The 13,551-nt window shown below is 63.9% G+C and overlaps 1 protein-coding gene across 1 annotated transcript; it reads left to right on the top strand.

Moving 5' to 3' along the window:
- Positions 1-3,722: 3,722 nt before the first annotated feature.
- Positions 3,723-13,465, top strand: ABHD16B (abhydrolase domain containing 16B). Its single transcript, XM_036824653.1, has one exon. The coding sequence runs from the start codon at positions 11,979-11,981 to the stop codon at positions 13,389-13,391; it is 1,413 nt and encodes a 470-aa protein (XP_036680548.1). The 5' UTR covers positions 3,723-11,978; the 3' UTR covers positions 13,392-13,465.
- The last annotated feature ends 86 nt before the right edge of the window (positions 13,466-13,551 follow it).

Here is a 13,551-nt window from a genome sequence, read left to right as displayed (position 1 = left end):
AAATGCAGCTTGTCACACAGGGGACACTGGACAGCCAGGAGGACAGCCACCTGTGACTCCCGGCTCCACAGTGGCCTCGCCTCCACGACAGGCCACCTTCAGAAACGGGCGGGACAGGTGGAGCCAGTGAGGTCAAACAGCGATGGCCTTTGGGATGTGGGCCCAAGGGGGCCTCCTGGACTGGCCAGGTCCTGTTCTCCTGTTTCGGGTGCTGGTGACAAGTTGTGTTCAGTTTATGAAAATTCATTAACTATGTACTCAAGGTATGTGCACTTTTCAGTATGCGTGTGGTATGTCAATAAACAGTTATACCAAAAAAACCCAAATCCTCCACTGACCCCTCCCTGAGGGAAGATGCTTCCCTGGGGCTGTCTGTCCTCTTCCCTCCCTGCCCCGACCTGCCTCCTACCTGGGGCTCCAGGGAAGTGGGGGCCAGGAGGGGGCAGCCCCAGGGCAGGTGCTGGGGGCGGCCCTGGGGCCTCTCCTACCTCTGGGGACTGAGGCTCTGCCAGGCTGTCTGCCCCAGGGCCTTCTCCGCTTTCTCAAGAGCAGGGCCCGAAGGAGCCCCAAGGCGGGGGTCCCGAAGCCTCGCAGGTGGGGCCGGGCGGATGTGTGACCCGCCCTGCTGGAGCCGGGCTGGCTGGCCTCGGAGTGCTGGCGTGGGCCCGGGACACCCGCCCTCTGCCTACTGGGCCGGGGGTGCCTCCCGCCCTCCGCCCTCCCCCCGCGGGTGCCTCTACCCCTTCCGCTTCCAGAGGCCCCGGGGCTATTTTTAACTCGCCAGAGCTGCTGAAGGTGGACAGAGCCTGGGGGTGGGGGGGAGAAGGCCCAGCAGCTACCTTCCTGCCACCATCCCTCCCGGGGTCCGGGCTTCCTGGGGGGGGGGGACTGGTCATTCTTGACCTTAGAGGAGAAACAGCACTCCACCCCACAAATATAGGCATACAGGAAGGCCACGTGGATACCCCAAGATTCAGACACATGCCTGGGATACAGACTCAAGCACACACGCATGTGCATACACACACAGGCACACATGCACATGCAAACACACACGCACGGCCCAGGGACGTGCTCAGAAACATACCAGATGCACAGAGACTCAGGAGACAAATACAGGGACACATAGACGGTCTCTCAGCCCTCCCCAGTCACCTAGTCCTCCTGGAAACACACACACACACACACACACACACACACGGGCAGACACACAGCACAGATGCTGGGGGTGCAGGGAGGACCCTCAGGCCACATTCTAGACTGATGTGGGGAGGGGCCTACAGGTGCGGGTGCTCAGCGCACCCTGTTCCAGCTCCCCAAGCACCAGCCAGTTTCCCTGAGCTCTCAGCACCTTCCCAGCCCAGATGCCCCACCCCGGCCTCCCCCTCCCCCAGATGAGGGGCAGGCCTGCGGCAGGAGCCGCTGAGCTGACTCGCAGCCTCTTCCCCCGCACTCTGGCCCACGCCCGCTCAGGACAGGAAACCGAGAGAGGGATGGGGGCGGCAGTCCATGGCGCTGTGGCCTCAGGGCCTCCCCTTCCTAGCCCTGCTCCCCACTTCCCCTCTCCTCCCCTGGCCTTTGTTCCCTGGAGCAGCTCACCCCCCACCCTGCAGGGGAACCAGAGTCTATCCTGGAAAACCCCAGGTGCTGGGCTGGGGGCCTCTGTCTGCTGCATCCGGGTCCAGGGGGAGGAGGAAGCCGGGAGGACAGACGGAGCCGGGACCCATTGGCCGGGGGGCAGCCGGTTGGCTTCCAAATCCCCTCCACCCCCCACACCCCCACCTCTGTCCCTGGAGGCCCCAGAGGGATGGAGGAGGGCGGGAGCCGGCCTGGAGGACAGGACATCCTCTTGGCAGGACACAGGACGCCAGGCCGGAGGTTCCCAGCCCCAGTCAAGGCCACAGGGGGAAAAGGCCACTGGGGCCTGGGGCTCACCAGTTCCGAGATGGGCCCGGGCACCGACAGCTGTGACTTCGGGAAGGATAGCAGAGCCAGAACCAAAGAAACACCCGAGTCCCTGACACTCCCCCAGGCCCCTTCTGGCCCGCCAGTGTGTGGACCCACTCCCGGTGGCACCAGGCCCAGGGCCCCGCCTCAGGGAGCCCCACAGGTCACGGGAGAGGCCAGAAGGCCAGGGGGTCACCATCGCCTGCACCGTGGGGCGCCCCCACCCCCGCTGGGAGTCCACTCCTGGGAGCCCACGTGAATCCCAGGGCCCAGGGCCCAGACCTCAGGCCGGCCCAGCCCTCCCCTGCCCAGGACTAGAAACCCAGGGACAGTCAAGGTGGGGTGAAGGCCACGGGGAACCCTTGCTCCTGCACCCCCTCCCGCAGCAAAGCAGCAGCCCCCCAAGCGTGGCCCCCCAAGCTGACACCGTCAGCCCACGGCTGACCGTCCGCTCAATGGTCTGGGAGCTGACGGTCCCAGGATATCGCCGCATCCAGGCTGCCCGACCTGGGAGCAAGCCTGCGCCTGTTGGCCAGTGGTGAGTCCGACACAAGTGCCCACTAGCCAGTCACAGACACTTCTGCCAGCCTGTTCTGGTTACCTGGGTGGGAAACGATGTCCCATCTAAAAACAGCCTATAAAAATGAGTTACCTCGGGGCTTCCCTGGTGGCGCAGTGGTTGAGAGTCTGCCTGCCAATGCAGGGGACACGGGTTCGAGCCCTGGTCTGGGAGGATCCCACATGCCGCAGAGCGACTAGGCCCGTGAGCCACAATTACTGAGACTGCGCCTCTGGAGCCTGTGCTCCGCAACAAGAGAGGCCGTGATAATGAGAGGCCCGCGTACCGCGATGAGGAGTGGCCCCCACTTGCCACAACTAGAGAAAGCCCTCGCATAGAAACGAAGACCCAACACAACCATAAATAAATAAATAAAATAAAAAAATAAACCCAAAAAAAAGTAAAAAAAAAAAAAAAAAAAGCGAGTTACCTCAATGCACAGCTTGAGTCTGGATCTGCCTCTGTTCACCCAAGTTAAAATCACCGAAGGGGGGGCTTCCCTGGTGGCGCAGTGGTTGAGAATCTGCCTGCCAATGCAGGGGACACGGGTTCGAGCCCTGGTCTGGGAAGATCCCACATGCCGCAGAGCAACTAGGCCCGCGTGAGCCACAGCTACTGAGCCTGCACGTCTGGAGCCTGTGCTCCGCAACAAGAGAGGCCGCGACAGTGAGAGGCCCGCGCACTGCGATGAAGAGTGGCCCCCGCTTGCCACAACTAGAGAAAGCCCTCACACAGAAACGAAGACCCAACACAGCCAAAAATAAATAAAATAAATAAATTAATTAAAAATTTAAAAAAAGAAAAAAAAATCACCGAAGGGGAGTTAACCACGGACTTAGCTCATGACCCAAGAGGAGCGACACCTCTGCCAGGAAGACAAGGCCAAACCCAGCCCTCACAGCTCCCAGCCCTCAGTTCCGTCCCCATCGCCTCCGCATGCTTTCCTTGATTCCACTCACAGTTCTTACGTCTTTTGAAAAATGAGGCTTTATTGGAGTATAATTTACATACAATGATATTCACCAATTTGAAGCATACAATTCAATGAGCTCTGACAAACAGTCGTGTAACCACCCCCACTGTTCCCCCACTATTATGATATAGAACATTCCTATCACCCCCCAGTCCCCTCAGCCTCTTGGTGTTCATTCTGCCCCCGGCCCCCCGGCCCTGCCCTGCCCTGCCCACCACTGATCCGCTCTCTGTCACTATAGTTTTGTCTTTCCCAGGATTTCACATAAACAAAGCCGTGTAGAATGGGGTCTTCTGGTCCCGGCTCCTTTCCCTTAGCAGGGATGCTCATTCTGAGCAGCAGTTATCCACTCCTTTTCTTGCCAGTGTGTAGACGGACCATTTGCCAGCTGACAAATTCATTTCACTTCTTTGGGGCAAGTTCCTAGGAGTGGGACTGCGGGATCATTCTAATGCTTGTTTTCTAAACCTCTGAGTGTGTTTGTCTTCGCTCTGCCCCACGAGGCTGTAAGCTCCACCAAGGGAAGAGGCATCTCCTGTGTTGTTCATCGCCACGACCAGAGCCCAGTGCAATTCCATGCCAGGACTATTGCCCACAGAGTGAGTGAGTGAATGAACCAGTGATGGTGGTGCCTGGGACGGTGGATTTGGGTGATGCTGATGGGAAGTGATCATGGCGCTGAAGGCAATAGAGGTGACGATGGTGATGGAGGTGACTGTGGTTAGGGGACAGTGACGGGGCTGCTGGCGGTGACAGAGGTGGTGTCTGTCACGGTGAAGGCTAGAAACGCCTGCTTTGCCCTCCGTGGAGTCGTCGTGAGGGCCCTCTTTGAATGTCTCCTCCACCTCCCCACCTCCAAACACCTCCAGTCCCCCACTCCAGAGTCACACCTTGGAGCAAGTTGTCACCTAAACCTCCACCCACCCTGAAGCGACTCTTCCCACCAGCTCCCGCTGTGGCCACACCCCCACTCGCCCACAGCTGTGACATCTCACCAGGAACAGCCCTCCTTTCTCCCAAGCACTCGGCTTTCCCCTCTCTTGGCTTCCTTCTTATCCTGTTTAGATTTCATATTTTCTCTCGAGAACACCAGAAGTGTTAGCGTATCCATCCTCTCCTGGTACCACTCTCTCCTTGCCAGCGCCTAAGCCGCTGCTCTCCGCTCGGAAAATCAACCGGGAGGCTGGTGCCACCAGAGAGCAGCCCAGGAGCTGACCCTGACACTCCGGCCCTCAGCGTTCCTCCCAGGCCGCTGTGCCCGCCTGCTCCCACGCCCCCCTTGCCGGCCCCTCCCTGCCTTCTGGAGCCTTCCTCCAGCCTAAGCCGCGCCCCCGCCCCCAGCCCTTCCTTCACAGAGCAGTGACTGCTCTGAAATGCAAACGTGAGTCTGGAACTTTCTTACTGAATCTTTCAGTGGCTTCTGAGAAGTGGCTTCCTCTCAAACCCCTCTCCCCAGTTGACCAGGCCCCACGTGATCTGTCCCCCATTCCTGGCCTCATTCCTGTACCCCCCTCCCAGGTTCCAGCCACACTGGCCTCGTTCTTATTCCTCCAGGACGCCAAGTTCCCTTCAGCTCCAGGCCTCTCCCAGGGCCAGGCTGCGAACTCCTCGCCACCTTCCTGGTCTCGGCTCCTGCCCTCCCCACTCTAGGCTGGCGACCACCCGGTGTTCCCTCCTGAAAAGCCCTCCCTCAGGCTAAGCCCTTACTTGTGCTCAGCAAGCGCCCTGGGGCAGCCCTGTCCCCCGCCACCAGCCCAGCAGGCCCTCCGTGAATGGTGCTTGTTGGGAAAGTGAGGGGGGATTGGAGGCGGGTTCTTCAGTTCATCGCCAGGCGCAGAGATGACCAGAGGAGGAAGAACTAGCTCCATCCGGGCTTCCTGGGGGCCAGGAAGGCCAGGCCCAGGCGGTGGTCACCAGCTGGGGTATGGGGGAGCCCCCCCCTCCAGGATGCGAGGCCCAACCCAAGGGACCTGGGAGACTCCTGCCCCACGCGGGTCCCAGGCACTGCCTGGGACTTTCCAGGGGGCTGTGCCACCAAGGGAACCTCTGCTGCTGGGGCCGGGGCACCCGGGCATTTCCTGCCCAGCCTCACTCCCGGAGGCCCCAGCCCTGTGGCCCCGCTCCTTCCTCCCCCGCCAGGGGGGTTTCCACCCAGCCTGAGCCCTGCTATTTTTAGCTGAGGGAGAGGGACCAACTCCTGGCCCCATTGCTTCCCCAGAGGGAGCATGGGCAAAATGGGGGCTGGGCGCCAGAGGCTGGGGAGTTGACCCCCTAACTCCCCACACCAGGGCACACCTGGGCAGCCCAGGTGGCCAGTGCATGGGTCCAGTGGGCAGGGGCTCCAGCCCTCGGGTGGGGTGGGCCCAGGGCCTGGGTGGGCTACCGCCCACTTCCTGCGGCCTCGCCCCAGCACTTCAAAGGCTGCTGGCAGCCCTGTGGTCACTCCCGGCTCCCACGCAGCTCAGCCTGAGGGGCGGGCCCGGCGCAGGAGCCCCGGCAGCTGAGTCCCGCTCCTCAGGCAGCTTCAAAGTGGCTGGGTGGGCAGCCCTGCGGTTAGATCCCCAGGGCGGGTGGGGGACAGGAAGGGGGGGATAAGGGGGCCCTCTCTGCTCCTGTGTCCTCCCCGCCCCACTGCCTTCCTGGGTGGGCTTAGGGCAAAGGCCCAGACGCTTTCCTGGCCCCCAGATCCTGTCCTGGAGCCAGGCCGCCTGGGGGTGGTGATGCCTTCATGACTGTGATGTGTGTGCGGTCCGAGTGGGCTCCCCCTGGAGGGCAGCCCCCTGGGGAAACCTCAGGAGCCAACGCGGGGCGCCCCTCCTGGACCCCTCAGGGCCCCGGCTGTGGCGAGGGGTCGCGGACCCCTTCCCTTCCCCCATCCCCCCTCCCTTCTTGCCCCACTTTTCTGCCTGAAGCGGGGCAGCCGGGAGGGGAGGGGACGGGGAGAAGGGCCTGCCTGTCTGGGCCCTGGCGCGGCCCCGCCCACACCCTCCACGGAGGTGGGCTGGATGGGCTGCGGTGGGCTTGACCTCGCGCCAGCTCCCCAGAGACCGGCGGGGTGAGAGGGGTGGGGAGCCCGCGCCTCAGAGCAGCCGCCCCGGAGCTGAGCAGACGCTGAGAACAGAGACTGTCTGTGAGCAAGTGGGGGGAGGAAACTTCCAGGGTCCCCTGGGGTCAGCTCCAGGACAGTTGCCATTTTTAATCTGCGCAAGAGACTTAGAAGGAGCCGCGAGGGCTGTAACCTAGATCCGCTCAGAGCCAGCTCAGGAGGTGCCGGCAGTGCAGCCCAAGGAGAGCCCCCTCCCCCGGCTGCGTACCCCGAAGGGCAGAGCGGACCCTGTGCCAGAGACCCCAGGAGATCTCAGGGGCCTTGCAGGGCTCCCCCTGCTCTGGGCTGGCTCTGCCCCGCCCCCAACCTCCAGACGCTTCCCCCTCCTCCGCTCTCTGGTGTGTGTTGGGGGGCGTCAGGAAGGAGCCCCGCTCGTGAGCCCCCAGCCCTGACGCCGGGCCTAAGCGGAAGCCAGCTTCAGCCCACCCACCGGGGCAGGTGGGAGGGCCACGCCCCAGGAAGGCTGGCCCTGGGGGTCTCGGGTGGAGGCCAAGGGGATCCCCACCCAGTCCTCGCCGAGGAGAGCCGAGGGCTCACTCCTGAGACCCCTACCCACGCCCCCCACCTGCTTCTTCGCTCTTGGGCTGGCTGCCTGGACCCAGGATGCTGCTGGGGGTAGAGTGGGAGCGTCCCAGTAACGGCCCCGCCTCCAAAGAGGAGCCGCTTCCCCGCTGGAGTGTCAGGAGGAGGGGGACAGGGCACCGGTGTGGGGGGCTCCGGGTCGCCCTCCGGAGCTCTCCAAGGACCACTGTGTGGGTTGCCCCTTTGGAGACACCTCCCACCTTCCGCCTCAACACCAGGAGACAAATGTTGATGGTTCTGGGACTTGGAGGAGCCAGGAGGGAAAGGCAACATCTGTGCCCCCTGGAGACCCCCACCGGTGGAGTCAGAGTCCCCAGGAGAGGCTCTGTGGGCAGGAACCAGGGCTCCAACTCGGGGGTGGGGGGAAGGGGGGGCGCTGGGGCAAGTGGGCAAGGAGCCATCTCAGGCCCTCTGTGCTGATCCCCTTTCCCGCCATCATCACTGGTCTTCAGGGTCCCCTGCTGAAAACACGTAGCACCCCCAAACCCCAAGACCTGACTCCCAGGCCGAGGGTACCCCATCCTTTCCATCATCCCATCATCCCCGCCCCGCTTAGTCTCCCCTCTCCAGAGCCAGGGCTGGCTGAGGTCCAGGCCACAGTTTCCATCTGGCCACCACGAGAGAAGCTGGCCAGCCCGGGGTCCCACAGGTGAGGGACCTCCAAGGGGCAGCGGGCAAAAAGCAGGACTGGATTGCCTGACTGATGGAATGGCTCCTGGTGCCTGGTCAGCAGGTCAGGATCAGTCAACACTCATTAAACTTATACACACGTAGACCAACAAATACTAAACCACCACACTCCCTGGCCTTGCTGCAGACGCTCCCCACATGACTCACAGGCCAGCACAAACTTTTGGAAAAGCAATCTGGCCACACCCTGGCACACTCTTAGGACTCGGGTGTGGAGGGGAAATCACCAAGAGGGCAGGGTCCTCAGACAAGGGTGTTCTTGGCAGCCACGCTGAAGGGAAAGATCTGGAAACCTGGGTATCCACCAGCAGAGGGTACGCTGGGGCGTTAGTGTCTGCACATGGGGAGGAGTGGCCACTGGCCAGCCGCGGGCATGCGGCGATGCTCACAGGCCTGTAGGTGGGCATGTCTGCAGGCAAGTAGAGAAAGGTTAAGACTTTTGGGTACCAGAGAGGGGCTTGGAAAGCACGGTCCCCTTTCATACACTCTGCCTGACTCATGGCAGGGAGCCTATGTGACTCTTTGTATAACATAATGCAGCCATCACCTTACATCAAACCCTGAGTGGGGGCTGCGGGAGTGGAAAGGGTAAGGTCCGCCCTGAGGAGCTCCGCCAGCAGCGACCCGGGGCTCCGAGCGTGCACTGATGCTTCCAGCCATGCATGGGGCCCCGGGGACCACCCTAGGAGCGGGCCTGAGGCCTGCACACACTGTGCACCACCCGGGGGTGTCGAGCCCCCGGGAAGTAGGCCCGCATCCGACTGGCCTGGAGGGCTCTTGACCCCAACCCAGGCTTTACCCTGATGGGGGGACAGTGGGAGGGGAGGCTGAGACTGACCCGCAGGAAGGCAGGAGGAGAGGGCGGGGGTGTGCACAGCTCCCCACAAACCCCGCCATCCTTGAGGGCGCCGGTAACTCTCTGTGATTCCAGATGTTCAGCAGCTGTCTTGGCCATTTCCGCCCCTTCTCTGACCCCGCATCCGCCAGGAAACGTCCCCTCCTGTCCTCGGGCTCCGAGCCACCCCCTACCTTCCCTGCACCCCATTTCCTGAGCAGAGGCGTTTGTGCAGACTCAGCTCCCCCTCCCGTGGGGCGGCTTCAGCTTTCCCAGGGCCGGTGCTGCCCCCAGAGCCTGGACACCCTCTGCCAGGGGCTCTGATCCTGCCCCCGCCCCTCTAGCCTCTGGGACTGGTTTTCCCTCTCTCCCTCCGTTCCTCCTCCGAGGCTGGCAGCCTATATCGGGGCCTCTGGGGAAGCTGAGCAGAAACGGCCAGGAGGGAGCCCTGCTCAGTGGGGGAGGGTGGGAGCCCTGTGGGGTGGAGGCCAGAGGTCAGAGACCCCAGCCAGCCCTGGGGAGGGGGTGGGGGAGGGGGGACGCACGCTCAGATGTCTGCCCGGTGGACACTGGGGGGTGGCCTCTTCCATCTGAGCACCGAAAACAGGGGACACAGCCCCACCTTCGCTGAGCAGACCGGGGCCAGGGGGATGGGGCACAAGAGGTCACTGCTGCTGCAGCTGGTCCTGTCTGGGGGGTCTTCTGGAGAGGGGACAGCAGGAGGAGGACTCCCTTCCTGTCATGTGCTTTCCTGTCTCAACAGAGCTGGTGGTTCTGGGGCACTTGGGCTCCTGTGGGCTGGGGGCAGGGCTGGTGGGGTCAGGGGCCAGGCCAGACACAGGGTAAGGGCTCCGGGGGGCCAGCAGCCCCAGCCCGTTGACCTCTGCCCCCCCAGAATCCGGTCTCTGGCTGTTCCCCCTCCTCCAAGCTTCCTGCTCTTCCGGGGGAGCCAAGGGCAGGTGGGCCCGGCCAAAGGGAAGCCTCTATTTCCAACCAAGATGGGAGACTACCCCCAGGAGGACGCTGCTCCTCCATGCCCCGTCTTTCCCCGGGGAATCAAAACAGAATGTGATGTGTCCACCATACCGTGCAGACGATCCCGCGGGCCGCCCCACCGCGGCCGCCATGTCTGCCTGGATCCGGGCTGAGCACAGGACAAAGCCTCTGCTCTGCGGCTGGGGTCGCTCCTGAGGGCTCGCAAAGTGAGCCTGGAGCCTCTGGGTCTGCACGCCCCCCCCACCAGGATATGAGTTTATGAAAGAGGTCCCTAGGAGAGTAAACGCCCACACGCTCCCCCTAACCTCAGGGCCGGGGCAGACTTCTCAGGAGGACCAGGCATGGGGACTCTCAGAGTCCCCATGGGCGGCTCTGCCCATCCCCTGACCCCAGGCATGGCACCCTGCGGGCTCCCTCCTGGGGCGGTGCCCCCATGGCCCCTGCTGCCACCCAGGACCTAGTAAAGAAGAGAAGTGCTTTCAGGGCAGAAGGAACAGGAGCGGAGCCTGCACCCGGACTCTGAGCCGCCCTCTTGGGCCTCAGGACCCAACTGATGAGTGAAGCAACCCCATCTGGGACACGAGCTGGATAATCAGGAAGATCAGAATCTCAGCGCCTGGGGGCAGGGGTGCTGGGGGCAGAGTTGCCAGATTTAGCAAAAAATAACAAACACACCAAAAAGCAGGATGTCCAATTACAGTTGAATTTCAGATAAATGATACTTTAATATGAGTATGTCTCATGCAATATTTAGGACATACTTACACTCAAAAAAAGTATTGGTTGCTTATTTGAAATTCAAATTTAACTGGGTGTTCTGTATTTTACCTGGAAACAGGGGTTGGGGGGATGGCTATTCAACCCTCTCAACTCACTCACTCTGCCCATTGGCCCCTCCTGCCCACCAGCCCTGGAGGGCAGCAGCCGTCCTCAGCTCTGTGTCCCAAGCCTGGCGGCAGCTGACCAGGCCAACAATGCCCCCAGCTCAGCGTCACAGGGCAGTGGAGCAGAGAGGACTTGTGGGGCCTGGAGCCCCCTCCCCAGAGGGCTGGGGTCTCCAAGGCAGGCCTCTCGGGTTCTGAGGGTCCAGGTGGGTCTGCCAAATTCCCTTTCAGGTCCAGGCAACAGTTGAAGGAGCACCCCCCCCCCCCCGGAACCTGGCTCTTGTCTGCCTCCCCCCATGGACTCTGCCCTGCCCTCTTTGCCCTCAGGTGGGCCGGCCCACTTTGGTGCAGGAGAGAAAGGAGAACCCACGAGAGCCCTCCAAAAAAGGAGAAGGGACATCTTGTGGGGTGGTTTCAGGGAGAGGAGGGCTCGACCAGGGGCTGCAAATGAGGAACATTGGCCAGGCAGGACCCACCTGGAGAAGGTCATTGCCTCTGCAGGCGTCAGTGGAAAGAGGATCCAGAACAGCCCGGGGTGGGGGGGCAGGGTCGGGGCAGGGGGGGTGGTTTCCAGCCTGCGCTCACCCCCTTTCCTGGGAAGGAAGGCGTGGAGGGCAGGGGCACAGGCAGTGAGCAAAGAGCCCCACCGGCCAGACTCGCTGCTCCCCCAGGGACTTCCTGGGCGTCGCCCTTGCACTGGGAGGGCTGGGCAGGGAGCTGCTCCTCCTGGCTGGCCTGTTGGGGGGCCCACGTAGCCTTTGCGGACTCTCACACAGCCTGATCCCCAGGGCTGCTTCATCCTGTCTCTGCTCCCTCTCCCACCCGGGCAGGTGCCGCGGGAGGTAGCGGGGGTTCAGGGCCGTGGGCAGCCCTGCATTTTTCCCGGTGAGACCCAGGAAGAGGTCAGCACTGTTGATTTCTGGCCTGTGTGTCCACCTACAGTTCAAGGAGGAGGGGGCCAGACGCTGCTCAGGCGCGGGTGGAGATGGCCTTGGGCGTGGGGTGAGAGGCTAATGAGGCCCCGGGAGGATGCGGGCCAAAGAGGGCCTGGCGAGGGTGTGGCCGCGCCAGGGTCCTGAGGCTGTGGCCCGGGCGGGGGTGGGGGGCGGTCCACCGCGCCCGGGAACCCTTTGTGCGCCCATCACAGAGTGCCGCCTCTCCCGGGCAACGGTGACTCACAAAGCCGGCCCTCGCCGGGCAGAGGACGTCTCTCCCGGGCCCCGGTGGGCCCAGGTCATAAAGGCCACGAGGGCCAAGCCCTGAGGAGGCATGTCCCGAGGCGGCCCTGCGCGCGCCCGCCCCTGCCGCCGCCCTCCGGGCCGGACCTGGGCCTCCCACTGCAAGCGCGACCCGGCCCGGCGACTGGGCCTTAGGGCTCTCTGTCGGGGACCAGCGCCTCGGCGCCCATGTGCGTGGTCTGCTTCGTGAAGGCGCTGGTGCACCTGTTCAAGATCTACCTGACAGCAAACTACACCTGCAACTTCCGCGGCTGGCCTGTGGACTTCCGCTGGGATGACGTGCGCGCCGCCGCCAGGGGCCGCAGCGGTCACCGGGCGCTGACGTGCGCGGCGGCCGCGGCGGGCGTGTGGCTGCTGCGGGGCGCGGCGCTGGGCGAAGACGCGCAGGGGCGACCGCCCCGCGGGGCGCGCAGCCAGGCGCAGTGCCTCCTGCAGCAGATCCGTGAGCTGCCCGGCCAGCTCGCCAGCTACGCGCTGGCCCACTCAATGGGCCGCTGGCTCGTGTACCGCGGCTCCATGTTCCTGATGACGCGGGCGCTGCTGCCGCTGCTGCAGCAGGGCCAGGAGCGCCTGGTGGACCGCTACCGCGGCCGGCGCGCCAAGCTGGTGGCCTGTGACGGCAACGAGATCGACACCATGTTCATGGACCGCCGCCAGCGCCCGGGCAGCCATGGCCGCGGCCTGCGCCTCGTCATCTGCTGCGAGGGCAACGCCGGCTTCTACGAGATGGGCTGTCTGTCGGCGCCGCTGGAGGCCGGCTATTCGGTGTTGGGCTGGAACCACCCGGGCTTCGGGGGCAGCACGGGCGCACCGTTCCCTCAGCACGACGCCAACGCCATGGACGTGGTGGTCAAGTACGCGCTGCACCGCCTGCACTTCCCGCCCGCGCATGTGGTGGTCTACGGCTGGTCCATCGGCGGCTTCACGGCCACGTGGGCCACCATGACGTACCCGGAGCTGGGCGCGCTGGTGCTCGATGCCACCTTCGACGACCTCGTGCCGCTGGCGCTGAAGGTCATGCCCCACAGCTGGAAGGGACTGGTGGTGCGCACGGTGCGCGAGCACTTCAACCTCAACGTGGCCGAGCAGTTGTGCCGCTACCCCGGGCCGGTGCTGCTGCTCCGGCGCACGCTGGACGACGTGGTCAGCACCTCGGGCCACCTGCGCCCCCTGCCGTCGGGCGACGTGGAGGGCCACCGCGGCAACGAGCTGCTCGTGCGCCTGCTGCAGCACCGCTACCCCGCCGTGATGGCGCGCGAGGGCCTCGCTGTCGTGACCCGATGGCTGCGTGCCGGCAGCCTGGCGCAGGAGGCCGCCTTCTACGCGCGCTACCGCGTGGATGACGAGTGGTGCCTAGCCCTGCTGCGCTCCTACCGCGCGCGCTGCGAGGACCGGCAGGAGGACCAGGAGGCCTGGGGCCCGCACGGGCTCGCTTTCCCCTGGCTAGTGGGCCAGGGCCTGAGCCGGCGGCGGCGCCGGCAGGTCGCGCTGTTCCTGGCTCGCCAGCACCTCAGGAACGTGGAGGCGACCCACTGCAGTCCGCTGGAACCCGAGGACTTCCAGTTGCCCTGGAGGCTGTAGACCGTGCTTCTGCGTGTCCCTTCTCCCACCCCCCACCCCCCACCCCAAACCAGTAAAGCTGGCCCTGCCCAGGATCCCCACCTGGTGTCTGGGGGAGGGTGGGGCAGTGCATAGGGACCTGGCACTCTCCCTCACTGGGGCCTCCCCTTCCCTCCTTTCT

This window comes from Balaenoptera musculus, chromosome 15, assembly GCF_009873245.2.
Source record: "Balaenoptera musculus isolate JJ_BM4_2016_0621 chromosome 15, mBalMus1.pri.v3, whole genome shotgun sequence".
Taxonomy (NCBI): domain Eukaryota; kingdom Metazoa; phylum Chordata; class Mammalia; order Artiodactyla; family Balaenopteridae; genus Balaenoptera; species Balaenoptera musculus.
The sequence above is the reverse complement of the archived record's forward strand: the minus strand, read 5'-3'. Positions and strand labels throughout refer to the sequence as shown.